Source organism: Oreochromis niloticus, linkage group LG23 (assembly GCF_001858045.2).
Source record: "Oreochromis niloticus isolate F11D_XX linkage group LG23, O_niloticus_UMD_NMBU, whole genome shotgun sequence".
In the NCBI taxonomy this organism is placed as follows: Eukaryota; Metazoa; Chordata; class Actinopteri; order Cichliformes; family Cichlidae; genus Oreochromis; species Oreochromis niloticus.
In genome coordinates this window covers 37,622,086-37,644,677 of record NC_031986.2, presented here as the reverse complement: position 1 = coordinate 37,644,677, position 22,592 = coordinate 37,622,086, and the positions used below count along the sequence as shown (strand labels likewise).

Here is a 22,592-nt window from a genome sequence, read left to right as displayed (position 1 = left end):
CACCGGGTCTGTCTGAGGGGCTGCTTCAAGTGCTGCTGTCCTCCTCGTGGCTTTCCCCTCATGACCAGATGTCCTTTTCTGGGTTCAAGCCAAAGGATTTAAAATACAGCAGGAAGAATGGCAAAAATATCAGACATTGTATCATCTGTAACTGTATTTGGCAAAACTGAGATCCAGTTAACCTCAATTTTCTGGTAAAGTAGAGCTTATCAAAATCAGTTGTGACAGTGGCCTGAGGGCATAAACCTGCAGTGAAGATTCATCCCCACCCAGGTGGCAGAGAAACATATAATGACACATGTTCCTCAACCTAGAAACATAAAGATTTCCTTTATAATAAGCCATCATGTGTTCTCTTTATTCTAATGACTTAGTATAAAGAGAGCTAAAATTTCCACAGCTATACAGCAAGTTGAATTGTGGGAGCAAAGAAGCAAAATAAGGACCAAAAAGTTTAACTGGGAATTCAATATACACAAATTTTATTTACACTGACAAGTGTAATAACAACACATCAAATTTACAGAATAACTCTAAAGCTTTTAATAAATATTCAGCAAAATGCAACCAAAAGCTCTTAAATGAGAGGGGGGAAATGCAGTTACAACTGATCTCTCTATTATTCTGAGACATCTTCTTCCTGGTTGTGGAATTGTATTGACTTTGTGATGATCACACATGACCATAAGGAGCAGTTCAGCTTTGGCAGTTACCAAGTGAACTGGCAAAACTGGCTGAGATAATGAATTAGCTAAAATTAGCCAGAGTGAAAAGTTGCAGTGGCAACACAGACAGAAGCAATTTCTCAAGTTGAATCTACAGTAGGAAGTTTGTGCGCGCATAAAACACACCATAATAAAATTCTGTACCATATCCTCAATAAGATAAACATCTTCAAAAGCAATGTTACTTTAAAATATATGCACATTTATATTTACAAAAAGACAGGGCAGTAAGACTGTGGGGTTTTTGAAGCCTAAATGACTTGATGACTCTTTAGTAGTGGCACCTCTTGACAGTAATCATGCAGACACACACACACACACACACACACACACACACACACACACACACACACACACACACACACACACACACACACACACACACACACACAAGCATAGAACAAAGCACACATGTTCATACACTCAAACAGGACACTTTCTGGGTGCTCCTCATAACATCCACCACAAGGAAGAGGGGGTTTCATAAAGGTCTGGACTGATACAGACTACTGGCTGAGAGGTGCTGAAAGTCCCGCTTCTGGTGGAGGAAACAGCTGGATACAAAGAAGAGAGGTACTGCTGGGAAACCAGCTACTGGCCGGAGAACAATGAGATGACCGACACGCCAAATTCTGTACCCAGTGTCAATTTCTGAAGTTAGAGCCTGGAAGACCCTGTGTTTTCCTCTTGCTTGTCACCTCAGGGAATACTGCAGTCCACTTAATGGCATTTCATATGACTTTAACCACTGTACTGCAATACAGAAGTACAGCACTAGCATGGGGTGAAAACAACTGCCTTTCTGTTTCCTTGTCCTTTTTGAAGGGATAGAAGGTGAAATACAGAGAAAACATAGCACAGAAATGGCAGTACCTGTCTCATGCTTGTAAACAAATATCATACACTGGATGTGGCAGGAGAGGAACTATATCAATCTTAACAGCTATTTACACCCTTAACAGGAGAACTCCAGCAATGCATCTGCCAAAAATGCTTGTCTAAGAAAACTAAAATGAAGACTTAAAGGCTTCAGGAATCGTCTATGTTGTAAAGAATGATCTAACATCTCATCGTAAAGCATTGTTACCTATACCTATATACAGTTAAGCAGTTAAAAGTCGAATAAATGAAAAGCTAGCGTACCATCTCTCTGAAGACAACTGTGTGTAAAGAATAAGTGCTCATTCATGGTAATGTGGTAATATGGTTCAGCAAAGACAGGTGTTTAGTGTCTAGGAAATGACCTCCAGCATACGAAAGAGCAGAAATATGTTCTAATTAACATGAAGCACTTATGGACTCTAAGCATGGCAGAACATGCTGTCTAATAGCTTATACACCAGAATCTTATCATCTCATTTTCAATTGGCCCCTGAAAAGTAGCTCCTTCATGTAAAATAGATCTGAACAGATGGGCATAATACTGATGATAACAGAACAAGATAACAAAAAAAGTAAAAGCTGCATTAGTATGTGGAATGATGTGAAGTTCAAGTGCCTTGAGTGCTTTTTTTCCTCCAACAACAGCAACAGCAAACCACAGTAAAAATAAAAAATGCTACATACATTTTCATGAAAGGAAACAACAAACAATAACAAAACACATAAATGCAAAAAGTAAATATATGTATATACACACACATATATATATATATTAGTGTTGTCAGCGTTAATCTTGTTAAAATGATGTTAACGGCATAACCGCATTAACGCGGCAAATCTCCGTTAGTGAGTTCAGAGATCGTCCCGTGCGTGGGGCTGGACAGCACTAACGCATTAACAAGCTAACCGTGCTAATGCATTAATGAGTTAACCACGCTAACGCGTTGACGAGCTAACCGTGCTAACGCGTTGACACCATGCAGCCCCACATCCGGGGCGATCTGCGCTAACTCGCTAATAGAGATTTGCAGCGTTAATGCGGTTATGCCGTTAACGTCATTTTAACGAGAGTAACGTTGACAGCATTAATATATGTATATATATATGTATTGGGAGAGAGAAAGAGACACTCCCCCCACACCCCGGATAAATGCAAGAAACAAAAAGAGGTAAAAAAATAAAAACACCAAAACAACCTGTATGAAATGTGTAAGGAAAAAAATTAACTGGAAAAACAAAACAAAACTGATTACAGTGTAATATGGTTTTACTTAATGACAGTTTTAGAGTAACGCTTGATGTCCCTCAATTCTCCCTGGTGCCTTAACAGTTCCTTCCTGGAAGCAGGGGAGCATTAGTCCAACTGTTCTCCCTGTAGTCGTCAACAACAGTGGCAAAGATAAAAGCCTTCCTTCTGCAACACATGCCAAAAAAATGCTGCTGATACCAGGTTGGGGAGCAGGTGTAGTGGTTGGGTGTTTTGTGGCGGATCATAACAGGCACTTTATGAGGCAGCCGGACAGGTCGGGTGGGTTCTTACACCCACTCGGCTGAGAGGATTGTTCCCTCCAGGAAGACCTCGTGTTGGACTAGTAAGGGCTGAGTTGGAGTACTGTTAGTGCCGGCTGAGTTGGGATGGTGAAACGCTGGGCTCTGAGAACTCGGCTCCTCCCTTGCTCTAGGCATCATAGGAAGCATGGAGCTGAAGTTCAGATAAATCTAAAGATAAGATGAAAGAGCGAAACAAAAATCTGTGAGGGTTGATACTGTGTACTGGCATGTTTAACTTATCATATCAGTGATCAGTGTTGTTTCATCTACACAATTAGTCTTTTAGCTGTGGTGTTTTCTTATTCATTCTTTCTTATTTTTATTTTTTTTTCTCAAGATTAAAACCAGGTTTTAGGCAGAACCTAAACAACATCAACAGCATTGTAATAAAATTCTACAGCTCTGTTATCTTGGCAATTTTCATACGGGATGCACAATTACTCATCATATAATCCCTCTGCAAGTGACTTTACAACACATCTCTAACGTAGCTTGTCCTTTTCAAGCATTCTTACTATTTCTAACTTGCTCAGTCTCATGTTTGTTGTCAGTGATTGCTGCTTGTGCTGTTGCTCTCTCTTAAACCTTAGGCTCCACATGCATACATGTGCAAGGCCTGGGTCCATCCAAAATTAAGCCATACTCCCAAATATAAATTATTTTCAAATGTAATAACAATCCTATTTTAGCTAAAGTGGTCCTGTCACACAAAAGATAATACGGTATGAATCACTGCTTTTACTATATTTAATATGATTCCAAAAATGAAATGATATCTTGTTATTTCTAGGCTTGTCTAACAATAATTTCCTGTCCTGAGCCACAGAAGTATATATTGTTCTGTAGGCAGGGTTTTCATACAATCCTCAGTTTAACTTATCTATGCTGTTGCCATTGGCTATTTCTTAACTTAATCCCAGAGGCTCGTTGGTGTGAAAATAAAGGAAATCATTGCTTATTTGATTTGATTTTTTTCTGGGGAAGAAACCCCAAAACTCAAACCAATTATGTATCTTCCTGTGTTTGCTTCCTACAAAATCAGCTACCCACGAGTGGGAGTCATCACAATCAGTAATCAAGACTGTAAAATCTGTCAGCAGCACTTTTGAGCAGAGCACATTATTTTTTATTAAACCCTACCAACTGGAACAAAAGTCTATCCAAGCTAAACTTAAAAGCTGGCAGACCAGCTAAACGGTCTGTGAGGTATTCAGGGTACATTATTTCCTAGGAATGTTGCCTTGGATAATGAAAGAAAACAACACTCAAATGTTGAAACCTACTCGCTTAGTGGCATCTGACAGCTGCTGTTCAATCGTTTCCACGACCTTCCTGAACGGGGGTCTGTTGAAGGGGTCAGCATCCCAGCAGCACCTCATAATCTCATACCTGCACAGCAGTAATCAAACATACAGTTATTATATCCTGTTTCTTTTGTGTATATTGTTTTCTGTTCTCACTTCCATCTGAAAGTTTTAACACATCCTCATTTTTAGTTTTTCTTGTGAAAAGCCAAGCACAACAGGAAGACAGAAAGCTGCTATTGATATCCTGCTCATTACACTCTTTCCTAGTCACGCCACCTCCATCTATCTCACCAAATCTCTCCTTTTGATGATCCACATTTCAATTCAACAAAAACTCACATTTCACTGGGCGCAAACTCTGGGGCATCCATTCTGTATCCTTCTTTTATTAGTTTGTAGAACTTGGCGTCCACCGGCATACCAGGGTACGGACTGTTTCCTATGTTCAGCCGAGATATTTAGTTACATTACACACTTATGAAAACACACAGATAGCCAGACAAACACACATAAAGTGGATGGAGAGACATACCCAGTGAGAAGATTTCCCAAAGCAAGATGCCATATGACCACACGTCACTCTCGAATGTGTAAACGCACTCAAAGATACTTTCTGGAGACATCCATTTCACTGGCAGACGAGCCTGAAAGATAAAGTGAATATATGGCAACTTGCAATAAATTACAATGTGATGTGAAACCTTTTCCTGGAAATGTTTTTTTTTAAATGTGGCTGGGGTCAGAAAATGTGCAACAGAGGATTGATAAATGAACAGCCTAGACAAAGTATGCAGAAAGTATTTGCCTGGGGTCCCAAAGAACACCCAGAGCTCGGCACAAATATGTGAGGCTCATACCTCACAAATCTGACAATCAGTTCATCAGCTGTCATGCATAGAGAATTAAATCTGGGTTAGAGGTCAGTCAGAAATAAGACTACTCGCCTGGCATAAGAGATGTAAGTGTTAAAGTTTCTTTCTTTTTAACAAAGTACTGTGTTTGCAGCTGTCTAGCACCTGAGGGATACAGAACAACTGAGGCCACTGTTGAAACAAGGAAAAAATGTAATATGCTAAAAGAAAATTTTATCACAAAGAGATTCTTCTATAAAATGTAAATTATATACAGTAGAGGTTCTCCATAGACAAGATAAGATCAGGTACCTACACTAGTTTTGGAAAAATACACGTAAGCTACTGTGTTCACAAAAGCTTGTCTTAGAGACAGGTGCATTAGATAATGCCTAAATTTACATATCAGGAAGTGTGGCAAGGCAAATATAAACCTCTGGATTTACAATTTGAGAACTACACAAACAAAAACTTCCAGTTTTCCGGATTTGTCTGTACCATGTTCCTGTAAATCCGTTACAAGAGTAGAGTTCATACTAGCAAGCTGGCTAAAATCAAACAAACAAACAAAAAATCTTGTGCAAATAATCACTTATAAAGCCCAAATCTTTCATTGTGACACTGTTGATGATTTTGGTTCTGGTGAAATCTTAAATTTAGACTTTCCTGCTAGTTATTTTGTAGCACGTGAAAGTCTTCTCAGTGAATTCAAATGAAGCATCATTAAAACTAAATCTCATCTTCTAGTGAACTAGAATAGGTCATAAAGAAGAAATTTGTTTTTATAGTAGGTCTGAATGGTGATGAATTAAGCGGATGACCTCCAACAAACCCATAAACTACCTATCAAACAGTCTTATCCTACTCCAAACCAGGACATTTAAAGATGTACCACACCTCTAATATTATATCCTTGTGTGTCCTGCAGCCAGTGCAGACTTACATTGCCTTTGACGACATAATTAGAATCTGTGGTGATGTCTCGGGCAAGGCCAAAATCACAGATTTTGGCCACTCTTCCTTCAGTAAGTAGGATATTTCTGGCAGCCAGGTCTCTGTGAATACACTGAAAAACAAATACATCATTACTTATACAATCCAGTGATACATGATACATGTTACATACATTAACAGTTAATCACATAGTCATGAATGAGGTGCTTTTTTTGAATGCTCTTTGCTACTGAGCTTCCACACTTGGGTCTGTAACATACAACCACTGACACCGATACATGAGAACACTGGCCTCAGTATCATTGCCTCCACAACCAATGAATTTTTCAGCAGCTTGCTTCAACATCCATTTTGGATCTGTTTACTAGCTGTGGAAACATGATCCATGCACCACGTTGAAAAGGTCAGATTATCAGGCATCAGAGTTTTATCCACAAATCTAATTTGGTAGCTGTTAAAGTCCATGTAAAGAAAATTCATTTTATACATGGTAGAAAATAAATAGTGAAACAAATGTGGACTGCTGTTTGTGTCGGGCCTAGTATTGTCATCACTGGACATCAAAACCTGCAGCACAGCTAAGAGGAAAATGAACAGGAAATGCTGATCTTATGTAAGCAATATAAGCCTATAGCATTAGCTCAAAAGGACAGAATGTGGGGTGGTAATGATAATGTTAAAGGTGTACAAAAATTTTGAGTAAAAACCTCCCTAGAATGTTCTGGAAGGACACCAAAAGTTTTTCACTGTGAGTGAAAAAATCAGAACATATGTATTTTGCTGCTTTATATGGACTGCCATTAAAAAATGGCATTCTAGTGGATGCTCACATTTTTCGAGGCTAAGAACTCCATGCCTTTGGCAACTTGGTATGAGAAACTGAGGAGATCTTCGGTGTCCAGAGACAGACCATCATCAGCAAACATCTCATTCTCCGTGTCTGCTTCAACGTAAGGACCACCTGAGAAGACAAACAAAATGAAGATGATTTTTACAATGTGATGATTTAACCACCTTGGCGTGCTAATAAAGATAGGAGAAATTTGATGAATGGCTGGCCGGCTTGCCTTTGCGTAGCGAGTTTCTCTTCTCAGAGGATGAGCTGACCGGTGCGTTGCCAGCAACAGAAGGCTTCATGGTCATGTAGCTGTTCAAGCTGTCACTGTGAAGAGGAAAGGAGCAGTCTGGTCTCAACTGAATACAGCCACACATAAGCATGCTGCTGTCCAAATAACTTCCTCCTACGCACGTTCTGGATAGTAAATACTAGTTCTGTCTTTTCCACAGGACAATAAATCACTTTTTAAAGATAAAAAAGAACCTGACCCATCTGTGACTCTCTGCTGCATGACGTTGCGGTTGTAGTAATCGTCCTCAAGCTTAAAGCAGATGCACAAGTCTCTCTTTCTGCGTAGAAAGTTGAGCAGATCTCCGAAACAGCAGTACTCTGTGATCACCAGGGTAGGACCTGCAGTACAGTGAAAATAAATCTCAAAATTTGCAACAATTTATGAAGTTTACAACTTTATTGCAGTCATAAATAATAAAGCAGGCGAAAATGGTTGCCTCACCTCCAACTGTGCAGGCTCCCAGCAGGTTGACAATATTAATGTGGTTTCCCAAGTAACTGAGGACTTTCAGCTCTGACATTAGTGCTTCTTTCTCTGTGGCATGAGCGCTAGCTGTGGAAAGAAAAATATGTAATGCACTCATTATTTACTGAAATATTAAGAGTAAACTGAAGCCAAACTCATGTTAAGCAGTGCTTGCATATCGTGATTTGGTATTTGCTAGCTTAAAATGAATGCTAAATGAAATAAAAGAGCTCTGTTGAATATTTTTAATATAGAAATAGCGTGCAAACCACCAAAAAATATCCACGTAATGACTCTGTTTACAGGCATCTGCAGGCAAATTATGTTTTCATTAGAATTTCTCGACAGCGTGAAGCTACTGTGCACATTTGTCACATAGTCAAAACAGCTACACAGTGCTTATCCCACTTTATTTGCATGTGTGTTCACAGCACTTACATTTGAGCATTTTCACAGCCACAGTCATGACTGAATCTGCTTTGGAGAGTCCATATGCAGTGGCTTCCACCACTTTTCCAAATGCACCAGATCCCAGAGTCTTCCCTAAAAAAATGGAGACAGAAACAAAACTGTTAATCCCCATCCTGTTTTTTTCTCCAACAAACAAGCTCCATGGTAGTGTTCCTAGGACAACACCAGTTTTAACCCCCAGGCTGTGTACGTAGGCACCAGGACATGCAGGATCCTGTTTAAGGTTTGTTGAAAACACCCAGAATATGTCAACAATATTGTGTTTGCAGTGAGGGAGTGGGGTTTCATCATTAATGAACTGTGGAACTGGTTAGTAAATAAAGACCACAGACATGGCTAAGCCCCTAATGCTGTGTCCATATACAGAAACCAGAGTGGCTGTCAATCAATGGGAACTAGCCTGAGGGTGGCAACAATGATGTCATACCCACTGGACTGTTAGGCTTTATTACAGATACAAGCCCCCATTTATCTTCATATCATCCTGCTCCCTACTTACACCTAAGACATGACACCCAGAACATTAATTTTAGGGCCGCAGTGTATCAGAAATTATGGATTAATGTAATTAAGGGAGCCTAGATACAGAACACAGTCCAGATTTTGGTAAATAGGTTCCGGATGCTCACCAAAGCGCAAGTTGTTTCGCGGAAACTCCCACTGGTCATCGTACGGTAGCTGGGTGGGGTCAATGTCCACATAGTCGTTTCCGATAACTTTCCACTGAATCTGATATTTGGGTTTCTGACGTGAAAAATAAGACACGGGGATATCAAAATACAATTCATGCATTCATCATGTGGCATCTCTCTGCTCTTTCTATTCACTTGTTTATAAATGTAATCAAAGAGGGTGGGGCATGCAGGAAAAGTACTGTACTTTCTTACCTGCATGTACTTGTAGAACAGCATGATAAGGATGAGGCAGAGGATGCCTGCTGCTGAAATGGAGCCAATTAGCAGAGGGGTGAACAGGCCATGTGGAACTCTTTTCTCTGCAGAGAGACAGAAACAGTCATGTTTGATAGAGCCAATCGGGGAATCTTTTCAAGGTTTGTCATGTTTACATTCTAAACGACATTGACAAGGAGGCATTAAGGTAAGCCAGAGAAGTCTAAGTCACAGTGAAGCCCACTTTTGATCAAATAACGACAAACTAATCCAATTATACAAGTATACATACTGGGGAGTTCTCTGCTTTTATTCTTCGTTTAAAAAATTATGCACTTTGTTTTGCTAATTGCATAAATTCCCCTTGTTTTTAGTTTTTTTTTAAACCACACTGTTGTCCTTATTTTTTACAGCTGTGCTGAGAATAATTGGAAGTAATCAGTGTTCTGTTCCTTTGTGTCTGGCTCATTGTGATGCCTTATTGTTTTGCTCCTCTGTACAGTGGGGTGTAATAAGCTCTTTAGCGATAAGAAGCTTTCTCTCCACTTCAAATCTGAGAATGCAGAGTCTGCAGGAACTAATCCCCTGTAAACCTGTCAGTGGTTTCTAAAGCTCTGCGTGTTCTCTGCTGCAGCTCACTGACACCTCCGAGCCTCCCACAGCCCCACAATGCCCGGCATCGCCAGGACTCCTACTGTGCTCCACAGTCTCAGCGCCTCCGTCTGGTCCGCTGTTACTCTGTAAAGCAGAAAAATCCTGGGCACACACTCCCAAAGGCCTGTCCTGTCTGGCCACAAACACTCGTCTTCCTCATAATGCTCGCCCACATACCCGCTGGAGCCACAGTTAGCCCCCTGTGTCTTGCATAAACCCAGTCCTCCAGGCTCATTTGGGGACAACTCAGCTCAGACTCAGACTACTTTGAGGACACTGCAGAGCAGATGGGGAGGCCGTTACAAAAAAGTGGATTTGGGGTCATGAAGTAAACAATGGACTCACCAAACGCTATCTGAGCCAATCATGTCAGTGGTATCTCTTCACTAATGTTTACCTAACAGATCATACACGAACAACATCTAGTAGTAGGACTCCATTTGTGGGTTAATCCCTGCCAAAGTCATGTTTTCAGTAAATATTTTGCTGAGGAATTATCCCATGTGGCGTTCACTGAGGGGAAGACCTGCTTAGATAACAGATCAGTAATTTTTTTGTGTTCCAAAAAGTAAAGAAATTCTTACACCTATGTCTTCTGTTGTTGTCCTTTAATATTACAAAGAAAGCATGCGGAGGATTGCATCACTTCAGCAGCAAAACATGTGAACTGACAGACGTCAACGCCTCCTTTAATTCCACAACCCCTATTTAGACTACCTGTGCTGCTTATGTATGACTGGATGTATATCAGTGAATTAAACTCACCACTAATAGAGTAAAGTATGTAGGCTTGCTCTCCCTCCACTGTAGCCACACATTCAAGAGTATTGAACCGTGCTCTGCTGATGTTCACCCGACTCTCCACCTCTGTCTTCCCGAACATGGGACTGACCAGTGTGATGGTGATGACATTGAGCTCCTCCTGGGTGGAATTTACCTGCTGGGAGCACCTGAAGGCAGAAGATTATATACTGTTGACAAAAGAGTTGATGGGATCATCTAGATTTCCAACGGTTGTCTCTTGTCTGGAATCTCTCCTGTATGTCTCTGAAAGAATTCTTTCCTGAGGCTATAAAACCCTTTCAAATAACCTAACTTTACAATATGCAGAACCACAGAAGCATGCACTTCTATTTTAGTACAACAGCAGTTGTTAGTTTCACCTTTTGTGATGTCTTTTTGTGCTCATGAACCAAAGATGAAATATTTGTAATTAACCTTTGACGGTACTGTGCTAATAAGAGTAGCAGTTATTTAATTGCTCTCTGGTGATAGGCTGACTTAGATCAGGTTACTTTGTACTTGGATATACATGCCTTACATGCCTTTAATGAGTGTGCATGTAGTGAGTGTTAAGTGGATTTGACTACAATTTAAAAAAAAAAATGACTGGCTAAAGTTTGGATTATCGGCAGTGATTCATTGACCCAGCTGCTTAGGATTGGTGTTGCTACAGCAACCCAGGGCTCCTCCTTCAGCACACTTTATGTTTGACACAAGATGAACCCTGCCCACTTGTAGTACCTACCAATCACAAATCAATACTTCTCAATCCCCTGTCACATGGGAGGGTCATCTTATCACAGTCAACCAATCACAAGTCAGCCCAGTCAAATCCCCCAATCTCACATTCCACCGTCATCATCATTCCTGACTCTATCCAATGTGTCTTTAGTGTGACCTTTAGGACCCTTGACATGCACTTCATTTCAATCATGTTAAATATGGTTGAATATGGAGATGAAACTCCAAATAAATAAATGGTTTGTGTTGTGTGCAAACAGAGTGCTAAAATACGCAGTAAACCACCAAGAATTCTTCGAAATGCAAAAATGAAAATGTATTTAGAAAGATTTTCTGGGAAGTATTTTGTTAAATTCACAGATGCATGCCTCATTGCCTTGCAAAAGCTATGAGACTTTTTTTTTTGCAGACATAAATCTAATAATTGGATAGCGTTAGAGAATTTTGTTTGTTGGATACAAATTACAGAGCTGCTATTGATTTTGGTTTGGCAGGTTTTCCTTTGTTTAGTCAGTTTATGAGACAGATGACTGATCTGGCTAATATGAGTTTCCAACCAGTATAATTACTTTAGGCTGGAGTTCTAAAGTGCAGCACATACCATTGCACTCTGCCTCTGCTAATTATTATTTTACTTTCAGCTGTGTTACAAATTGAGCAATCATTTTGTATTTATCACTATGAAAATGTGTAGTTTTTCCCTAGAGGGACCACATTCATTTTCTCATTTTTGCCAACTGAAATGATTAAAGCCTTACCAAATCACATCAGTCAACATAATAATCGAAAATCTCTAGCTATATTATTTTTTGGGAAAAATGTATTGCTCAACACCTCATCAGGGCTTTGAGGGCATTGTTTGGTCAGATATGATTGGCAGTGCCCCAGCAGCTGTCATTGCTAAATTTGGTGCAGGAATTTATGATATGACATTTCAAGATGCAGCCCCGTCCACTAAAAACATTGAGAAAAGCAAGACAAACAGAAACATCTTACGAGAAGTCACAACCCTTTAAAAAAATATTTTGACATGTTGGTAACAGTAACTAGTAGTCAGTAAATAGAAAGGATTTTGGAAGCTTTAAAAGTCTCACCTGGCATGTGGACGCTCACAGTAGTACCAGGTGATCTGGGGAGCAGGGAACCCCTCAGCCACACAGCGCACCTGTCCATTCACTGGGCTGTCAATCGATACAATTTCTGGTTTACCTGATAAACACAAGTTAATGTCACAATGTGTTAGGTATGTAACAATGAACAAGCAGGAAAAATATTGGTTTAAGCATTAGCAAGGTATATTTACAAGGTGTGGTGAGGGTGGAGAGCTGGACTTCATTCCACACAAAGTAAGTGTAAAATACACTGTGGGTGGGTCATGAAATTCATCCCATGGCTTAAGGGAATATGAAACCTTTCAAAAAATGTGAAAACAACTTACTGATCACAAAGACGGTGAATGTCTGATTTGCTGAAGCATCACCATTGGAGGCTTGAAAGGTGTAAACTCCACCCTCTAACATTTTCAGCCGCACTAGCCTCAGCTCACTGATGTAACTAAACATAAAATGATTATTTTATTAGTGCATTTGTTTATTTTTAAGATTCAAATATCACAGTATTTAATTCAAACTCTAATTGTGCCAAAACAGGAAAGAGCTGATTCTCATTTAGCCACCCTGTGAGAAAGAACATAAAATGTTCAGATATTTGCATTTTATATTGTAACCATCTTTTCTTTGTTTTCTGCTCTTTCATGTGCATCTGCAGTATGCATATGAAAAATATTATTAGACAAGTATTAAATCCTTTCAGCCTTTTTGCATCCATTCACTGTTGTGGCCACTGTAGTAATAAATCCCCAAAAGTTGATTCTGTTCATCTGGTAAAGTTTTTTCTAGTTATCGGTATCAATTGTATCGATGGATATTTACTTAAGTGAGTTATATTAAAGTCAGGCTTAAAGGTTGCATCAAGGTTTTATTAGAAAGAAGTCTCGGCAGACATCTTGAAACTAGTCTGGGCGTCTTCTTCCTGTTGTAATGAAGCATTACCCAAATGAACTTCAATTTTAATGATCACTGAGACATAAAAACAGTGCAGTAATAAAAACAGATCTTCTTTGCCACAAATAAGTATTTTAGGATATACTCCTATTATCTTTTTTCAACATATTTAGAAAAAATTGAGATTTCTTTCACAGTGCCATATCTCCTGACAGAAATATTGAGGGTGGGAGGCACGCAGGATTACATAAGAACACACATTTCTATCTGCAGCATGTAGGTTACACTCCAGATATATCATGGTTTTATTTCTCAGAACAGTCATTCACAGTCTGACAGCTCCTGTTTCACAAGAAACCCCAGGGCACTGTTCACTGTTTCAACTGTATATTTAAAGGGACTATGACCTGCAGCTAAACCAGAGATTCACCTGAAATAAACCTTGCTGAATGTGATGTTTCCATCTTTCCAACACTTAGATAAAACAAAGCAAGTGTGTGCTTGTGCGCTGTCACACCTGTATTCATCACTGTGTGTGGTGATCACATGGTCAGTTGTGTTTCTCAGCTCATGGCCTTTAAAGCTCCAGGAGATGTGTGGCTTTGGATAAGCCACTATTCGAACTTTCAGGGACAGACTCTCGCCGGAGCGGACTTGAAAGATGCTGCTGTTTGCGGGCATTAAGTCGATGAATCCTCTTTCTGAAAAATAGGAAAATTAAATTGTTGTCAAATTTGTAGATTAATGCACTGAAGTCTGAATAATCTAACTAGTGCTGTTCTCGAGTCATCCAACACTTGCACTGCTAAGGGTTAGGATAAATTTAAATGTGAGGGGTTTAAAGTAAACACCTCACAAACTGTTTGTAACTGTAAGCAGTAGTTTGACATTTTGGTTCAATTTTAAGCTTGAACAGGCAGCAGAATACTGAAAATAGATGTTATCAGGAGTTGGGTGAGAATGTACCACTGTATACTGTATGCTCTGACTAATCTGGTCTGTTATTTGGGGCATGATGTTACTTGTATATTATTATTATCACATGCCAGATAATCAGTGGCTGTTTCAGGAATATTCACTTATTTTGTTGTCACCATAAAGTGTGACTCTAAGTGGTGATGGTCCATGAGAGTTCATGATATAGACAATACTGGTGCCATGACGCATTAACGTCTTTAAAGAAAGTGGAAGTGATAGTACAGAATGAATGCTATTTTGTTCCCTTAACTTCTTGTACAGTGGGGTACATTTAGTTCAGCCTAGTTAATGTCTAATAATCACAGTGAAATATATCTTCTCAATTAACTGTTATGCTCTTCCTTTTTTTCTAGTCATATCTGTACTGCTGCAATGGTGGATGCTTATATAAAACACTGGTAAAGTTTCAAACAAGGTATGTAAAAGTATTACCAATGAGCAAAAGGCTCAACATTACACAGTTTCACAGTTTTGTTCTTATTCTTGACTCTGTATGACATTAATGAGAGAGAACATGCTTAATATGGTCATTTAAGGTTTTCAACTTTGGATGTGAGTGTAGAAACACCTACCTGATGTTCACATATTTTGTTTGTGAGAGGCAATCAGAAGAAAACGATTTTTTAAAAGCTTGAATCATACAAAGCTTCATTAGTAGAATCAAAGAATACTAATACCGTTGGAAATTAGTGTATTGGGTTCCCTTTAATTCTTTTAAAACACTGAAAACTTAATGATGCAGCAAATGTTTGAGGAGAATAATTCACGAAAACTCAAAACAAGAATCCAAATGTGTTTTTATTGCCATCTGTGAGTGGCAACAAAATTGTCGAGATTGAACAGCTGAATTCCATAACAATGAAGTTCATGTCCAGCTTTAAATGCAAAAAAAAAAAAAAAATTACATCACTTACTCACCATATACATCGAGCCACACCGACTTGCTGCTGACCCCTTTTCCATTCCTAACTTCACATACGTAACTCCCAGCATCCTGTGGCCGTACTGCATCGATTTGCAGTGTCGTTCTGTGGCTATTGGCAAATTTTTCCGTCAGGGATTCTGTAGAACTGCCAACCTTTGCTGGTTGCTGTGGATACCAGACGGCACCCTGTCAACGCCCAGAGATCTCTAGAGATTAACCCTGTCTGCATGTCTATGCTCACCAAGCACAAACTACCACATACACACAACCACCTGCATGCAAGCACACACACCTACGGTAGCCCACAAGGTACACTGCAAGGCATACCTGAAGCTTAGACAGCATGGACTTTTTAAAGACAGACAACAGGAAGATGCAAGGACGAGGCTGTGCTACCAGTGAAAGATTCACCAATATTTTAAGGGGCTTGATTTAATTTCCTTTAAATTATTTTCATTTTGGAGCACCACATTGTAGCAGCTCATTTGGAATGGCAACAAATGCAGAATTTTAAGGCAACTCAAAAAGTGAAGCAGTTAAATCTTCCACTGACGGCAAAGCACACAGCAAAGACAAAGGCAGAAGGTTCTCACCGAGCCAGGTGGGGTGACCCACGTGATGCTGATTTCTCTATTGGCATTACTGGTGTTGCAGGTGAGGGAGAATCTCTCACCTCGGGTCAGAATCACTCTTGTGGATGGTTGGAGCTCAACTACAGGAGGCGCAGTCGGTACTGCAATAAAACAAACCTCATATGATGTCATGCCTTTGGTTGATTTTAGCCAAATCGAAAAATGTACATATGCTGCACACCCACACTATTTTACCTGGTACAACACTCAGGTGGAATTGGCCTGATCTGACGTCCTTTCCATGGAGTCTTCCTGCACACACATAGCAACCTTCGTAGGCCTTTTGTGTGTTGTGCATGTAAATGCCATGCTCCAGGCTGGCGGAGAACTGGAGACCAGGGGGCAAACTTTTACTGGAGCATGTTTCCAGGTGCATATTCTCCAGATCTGGATCAGTTGCCAGGCAAGGGAAGGAAGCATTTTCTCCCTCATGAGTAACATATCTATACACCTTTAGTTTTCTGAAGGGATTTCCAGGATCTGGCAAAAAAAATAAAATAAAATAAATTGCAAAGGTAGTATGAAAGGGATACACAGTGTAACAGTATATGGGTATTTGAACTTTTTATTATAATAATGGGGATGTAACGCTGGACGTGCAGTTCCTTTATATACAAGGAACAATGTACTTTGCTCTGACAGTCTTTTCTGTTTTTATGCATGCATTGATCAACCACATTATTAAAGCTATGTGCCTAATAATCTCCAAATCCAACCATGAAACAGCTCTGATACAAATAAAATAAGTCTTCTTTTGATCTCAGTGGACCCGCTGGGTACTGTGAGATGCTGACTCGATTGACTGGTTTGCTCTGATACATTCTGCAGATGTTTTATCAGACTGGGACTGGGTCAATGGCTTTGCATCTCCAACTAATTTCTGTGGTTAACTGTCTTGCTGGGGAAGGCTCATCTCAGATGTTTGAGGTAATTGATAATATAAACTAGAAACTGTTGCTACTTAGCTCAGACTTAACTGGCCATGCACTTTGTGCTGTTTGTGCCCTGTGAAATCTGGGACCTGTAGTCTTAAGTCACACTGCTATTACCATGGGAACCATAATTGTTGCCAAAACACCCAACAACCAGGACTAACATGTGAAAGATTATCAATCTGTAGATATTCCTTTTGAATAAGTTCCTTAACGAGAAAACAGGATGATCTTCCAACACGATTTAAACACTTACATATTAGCTAGTTGTTATAAGTTCATTACCAAACAAAATATTTCTTAATATTTCTAAATATCATCTGCTAAGCAGTTCCTGCTTGTTGCCTCAAAGGTAGATGAACGGATTGTGGAGTGAATGATCAGCACATGATAGAAGCCAGCAGTGATGGCTTTGGGCCAAGGGGATATTGGGTCATGTAGAAGAAGAAATACAGTAAAACTCAGTCATACACTCAATAAATAGCTCTGGTAGCTACTGTACCTGTCCAGGGCAAAGTCACAAACACCTTCTTCTGCTAATACACCCACACACATAGATTTTGTCTACTTTTCCCTGCAGCCTGCATACACTCTCGTTTCTCTATCTCTCACACAAAATTACCACACAGTCACGAAAGCGTTTAATCACCAGGAAGCATTTAGGTACCTTTCACATAGACGTAGATGGAGGCTTCTTCCTTGGAACCCTCCTCCTGGCAGATATAGCGGCCCATTTGACTAGGCAGAGCCTTCTTAATTGAATATGTCAACATCCCATCGATCTCGTTTGCTGCCGGCAGCTTTGACCTCTCCCGCTTCCACTGTATCCTGTTTTCACCCTGGCAATGTAGTTTGAAGGGTTCGTTGAGCTGGACGACGATGTGGGGTCTGGCAGGTGTGATAGTGGGCTTTGTGTCACCTTTAATGGGAAAAAGAATGTATTTAAATGAATGCCACAGGTATGAAAATGCAAGTAAGTGCAAAATCAATGCTACATTTCTTAAGCCTTCATATGAACTTAAGGCCCTACAGTCTATGCATTTGAAGATTTGTTTTGTTTTTACTTGACCAAAGCTATTGTACAGCAGTAAAAAGTTTTCAGCATTGTGAAATCAAGATGTTTCCACTTCTATGGCCCGACAAGCCTCCCATGCATCATGAAACCTTAGGGATAAAATCTCTGATGTAAAGGTAAACATAAGGGTAGCCCACATCAAATTTCAAAACAAAAGATTTATACGGCCATCATTCACAAATTGACCAACAGGGACATGAACTTTATGTGTAAAACTTCTTCAGTATATTTATTTGCTCTCAACATTTATGGCTTGTGACTTCTCGAAACAACATGAATTGTACTCATGGCTTCTCAACTCAGGATGTAGCTCCACAAAACAAGATGTTTTGCCAAAGAGTTGCTTGTCAATCAATGTCTAATTGTTTTTGAAAGATGCTAGGAGGCCAAAAAAAAGATTTTCACAAGAAAAAACTAAATCAATCAACTAATTGATTAACTAAAAAAAACAAAACAAAAAGCAATCATGTACCCCTTGAAATTATAATAGGGGTCTCTGATGGATCCAAACCCTCAAGTTGGAAATAACTTTGAAAAAACATTTTTCTGCATCAGTGGTGTAAGTAAAACAGCTTCAGAATATGTAAACTGTTCTACGATAGTTAAAAGAAATGATTTTCGACTGTCATTATAAAGCAGACTGCTGGTGAAAAATGTGCCATATGAGAAAAGCACGTACTTAATACGTGCTTTTTATCAGTCATGGTATAAAATAAAACAAATGCCTGTAGCATGGTCTGAATTTAAAGGGGTGGGGGTGTAACCCAGAGTCTTAATCTGCTGCACCAACTGAAAACAGGTGGGGAAAGATTGAGTTGCTTGAGTAATGTTTTTGTTCCCTGAGAAAACATCACTGTCTTTATTGAAGCCACTTGTGATAAACACTATAGGACTGTGGCAGCAGCAGTACAACAGGAATGAACAACAAGGTTTTTATGTGAATAGATGTGCTCTTTCCATCCTTTGAATTCATACTTGGATAAAATATATAAATGAATAAACACTGTTCAGAGAGCCAGTCTGGCACTAAGAAAGACACTATTGTAAGAAGGATGTGGAGCAAGAAAACATTTATCTTAAATGATGAAATACACGGAATTTCAGGAATAGCAGGGTATCCGTATACAAATACACCCTGTTAAGAGACTGTAAATAATACCAACATTGGTATTGGTTGGAATATTAAAACGTGAAGATTTGGATATCAGTATAAAAGAAGGAGATAAATACGGTTATCGACTATTAATTTGCATGCGATGTATATTAAGCCTAACTGAATCTTCATTGCGTTTATTTAGTTGATCTGATTTATTATATCCATCAAATGCAGAACAAACATGGTAAAACTTAATTAGGTCCACACTGTGCGTAAACGGGCTAAAGGCAAACTTCATGGCGTGCGGTATTGCGTCATATGCCAGGTAAGCTTGTGCGCGCTCGCTGGAAATGTGGCAGTTATTCGAAGCCCCTGGTGAAAATGTCGTGAACATCAACCGTCCCCTATGGGCGCATTAGGCTATATGCTGCCAAGCTGTCGGTCAGATGGAAGTCCACCTGATGCCGCCCTGAGCTGGAAGAACCTCCGTAGGCGCACCATGTGCGCAAAGGAGCGCAAAGTTAAACAGCAACACTCGCGGTTCACCGCTTTTATAAACATGCATGGCCAATGTCGGTTTTTCATAAATTTCCATAGAGATAGCTCTGGGAAAATCCCAAACTCTGTTTCCTAACAAGATAAAAACAAAAAACAAATCTAATTTAAAAAATGACAAGCTGCACATCAACCCACTTAAAGCGACCTAAAAATTGAATCGTGAAATTAAAAAACTGACACTGAGTATTTTTAAAAGGCAGTAAAGATATCATTAGCTGTTTATAGACGATTGACCTATTCAGCTGGACTCTGAAGATTATGCCAAGTCGTAACAGTTGCAATGTGTTTTTGATATTCATCCCCAGATCAAAGAACAACCAACCAACCCGGAGCGCAGGGGAAACGTTTTACATTGCCCAGTGTTAAAAGTCACACATGTGACAATATTTATCTAAAAGAAAAAAGTGAGAAATTACATGTGAATGCAGTGCTGCTTTCGACAGTCGATTTGCATACTTCCTGTGAATCAAGAGACGCCAATAAATTTCCATACTGACGGTTATGTGCAGCTCTAGGAAAAAAAACGGCTTCTAGGCTTCTTGTCACCTTCATCATGCACAAAATGATCAAGAAGTCTCTTTGAAGCTCAGTCTTGCACATTGTTCAACACTTTATCGTTTGATTACTTTTTTAAATAGCGCCCTGTTTTCCCAGTATAACATAAAATATTAAAGTAGCCCCAGCGCCCAGATCGTCCGCATTAGTATCCACTTTCCTCATTAGGTTTCTGTGACTTCGGGTTGTCTTATTCAGCACCCTTCAGATCTGACTACTTCATAGAACAAAGAGAAGTACGGAAAAATCGCGATGGGAGGCAAGTGCAGTGGTACGGTTCGCTATACGTATATTATCTTTATCACACTGGGCTGCAAAATAGCAAGCATTAAAACAGAAACCCTTTCTTTGTTCAAAATTGAACAGCAACAGTTGTCTGCGTAAACTGGCGCGTCAAGTGCAAAGGCTTAGTCTTACCTGGATGGAATGTTAGCTGTAAAAACACAGAGAGAAGTATCCAGTGGTATTCCATAGTTATCATTCCATGGGTCTACCTGTGAAGGTGAGCCAATGCCTTTATATGAGTAAGGTAGCTCTTGTCTGCTCGCCTAGCGCGTCGGAGTTGTGGGAAGTTGACCGTGGGCTCTGATAGAGGCGCACTTAGAAGTCTTTAAAGGCACAGATGCTCAGTTCATCTCGCAACAGCAGCAGCCGTCGCCAATCTGCAAACATACTGTTCTCCTGGGGAGCGCCAGAGGGGACGGAGCAGGCCGACCAGGTATCTCTGACTGGCTGTGGCGTCAACAACATGTTTATAGGAGCCAGTGGTGGAGCCTATTACTCACACGATACAGCGAAAGAGGGAGGTGTTTGTGACCTGCAGTGTGCTTCCCAGCACACACACACACACACATATACGTACACAATGAACTCGGAGAGAGACTGACAGATCAACAAGGATATATGCAAGATGGCATATGCTGTAGATGATGTTATCACCAATGTAACCCGCATAGCCCGCGTGCACATGCTTCAGATAATTTAACTGTTTTTTTTTACCTTTTTACGTATGGGTGGAAGTCAGATCTATAGATGTGCATTTTGTGCGGCTTTTGTTTTGATCAGATAAGAAGTCTAACCAAGTGACTGCACACCACTAGCATCCATTTCAGCTTTAATCACACTAGCATTGTTGGTCATTTTTCCCACGGTTTTATTATTTTACATGTTTTTTCACCAGACAGCTCCGTCCTCCTAAGAACAGATATGACTAGCCCTGTGAAACTCCCTCTCTCTCTCTCTCTCTCTCTCTCTCTCTCTCTCTCTCTCACACACACACACACACACACACACACACACACACACACACACACACACACACACACACACACACTAACGTGGCCTAGTTTTTCATTCCCTGTCACATCCATTGCTTTCTGATTGTCCGTATTTGAAAGCACGTGGCAGCGCGATTTTAGCTAAACGCAACTGAATGAATGCAAAATTTTCAATTTTTTTCACCTTATTAAATAAAGATTTCAGCTCTTCCCTCTGTCATATTTAGTATTTGAGCATCAGACCAACAGATCTGGCTAAAAATCACATGAAAATTAAAGAAAGCCAATGTTTAGTTTTTAAACTATAATTTCCATAATTAGACTTTGCATTTCCAGTTGCACTGCTTCACAAAAGGAAAATAGGGCTGCAACATTCAAATAATCCCAACACACACAAGCTAAACCCTTGGTTAGATTTATATCAGATCTAGTGAACCTGCACAAGCAAGCTCAGGCCATAAATGGCACTGCCAGCTCTTTGAAAATAGTGCTATGAAATCCGATATGTTTGTTAAGCAAGCAGGTAATTACTAATGACAAAAAAATAGGGATTAAGTTAGCTTTCCGTTGATGAACATATATACTTTGGCTCACTCAGTGCATCATTTAAACAACGTTGGTGTGTAGAACGTATTTATAACTAAACCAGGATGTGTTCATAGTGGTGAAGGACATCTGTAAATATGTATTTGATGCAGTTGCATGTTTACTTATAGAGCATATGCTTGAACCACAAAATCACCGCATGTCAAAATGACAGGCAAATAAAACCTGCAAATACTCTGCTGCCACACATTATTTTAACTGATAAGAACTCAACATGCACAAATGCTCCTGTTTTTCATCTGTGTACAGTGCAGCAACTATCACACAGTTTCAAACAAGCTCTACATGTCTGAAAAAACATATTTGTCATGTAAATATTTTAACAACATAAAAAAACAAATTTCATCCTGAATCTTCTGATATTTAAAAGCCTCTCCAATCGATTCTTAAAAAAAGAGTATCACAGACCTCGCTCTAAGGCTCAAATGGCTAACACATTGAAACCAAATCTCTAATTTAACTTGCTTGAAACATTAGCTCCTGTGAAAGATCATTCAGTTACCACACAGCGATTTTTCCATTTTGTATACGTGTTAGGATTACGAAAAAAA

At 39.7% G+C, this 22,592-nt stretch overlaps 1 protein-coding gene across 2 annotated transcripts; it reads right to left on the bottom strand.

The window, feature by feature from the left end:
- Positions 1 to 2,930: 2,930 nt before the first annotated feature.
- Positions 2,931 to 20,932, bottom strand: kita (KIT proto-oncogene, receptor tyrosine kinase a). Of its 2 annotated transcripts, none has more exons than XM_005478880.4 (21): positions 20,576 to 20,931; positions 17,542 to 17,793; positions 16,138 to 16,422; positions 15,904 to 16,043; positions 15,304 to 15,496; positions 13,925 to 14,108; positions 12,843 to 12,958; positions 12,499 to 12,613; positions 10,646 to 10,830; positions 9,224 to 9,330; positions 8,966 to 9,080; positions 8,304 to 8,408; positions 7,842 to 7,952; positions 7,597 to 7,738; positions 7,338 to 7,432; positions 7,101 to 7,231; positions 6,260 to 6,382; positions 4,998 to 5,109; positions 4,805 to 4,904; positions 4,442 to 4,547; positions 2,931 to 3,326 (listed from the first exon to the last, which is right to left on the bottom strand). In XM_005478880.4, exons 1-21 carry the CDS (start codon positions 20,637 to 20,639, stop codon positions 3,144 to 3,146), a joined length of 2,964 nt encoding a protein of 987 aa, XP_005478937.1. In that variant the 5' UTR covers positions 20,640 to 20,931; the 3' UTR covers positions 2,931 to 3,143. The 2 variants fall into 2 exon arrangements, with proteins under 2 accessions (XP_005478937.1, XP_005478938.1); XM_005478881.4 differs by having other exon boundaries at positions 3,144 to 3,326; positions 15,304 to 15,475; positions 20,576 to 20,932.
- Positions 20,933 to 22,592: the final 1,660 nt, after the last annotated feature.

What these genes read in the sequence shown, in the direction of transcription:
- kita (XM_005478880.4), bottom strand. Translation starts at nt 20,639, where the DNA reads ATGATAACTATGGAATACCACTGGATACTTCTCTCTGTGTTTTTACAG. An exon ending in CATACTTTACTCTATTAGTG is followed by an intron (nt 9,331 to 10,645) that starts GTGAGTTTAATT and finishes GTCTCTCTGCAG; the next exon opens with AGAAAAGAGTTCCACATGGC. An exon ending in ATTATGTCGTCAAAGGCAAT is followed by an intron (nt 5,110 to 6,259) that starts GTAAGTCTGCAC and finishes TTTATCTTTCAG; the next exon opens with GCTCGTCTGCCAGTGAAATG.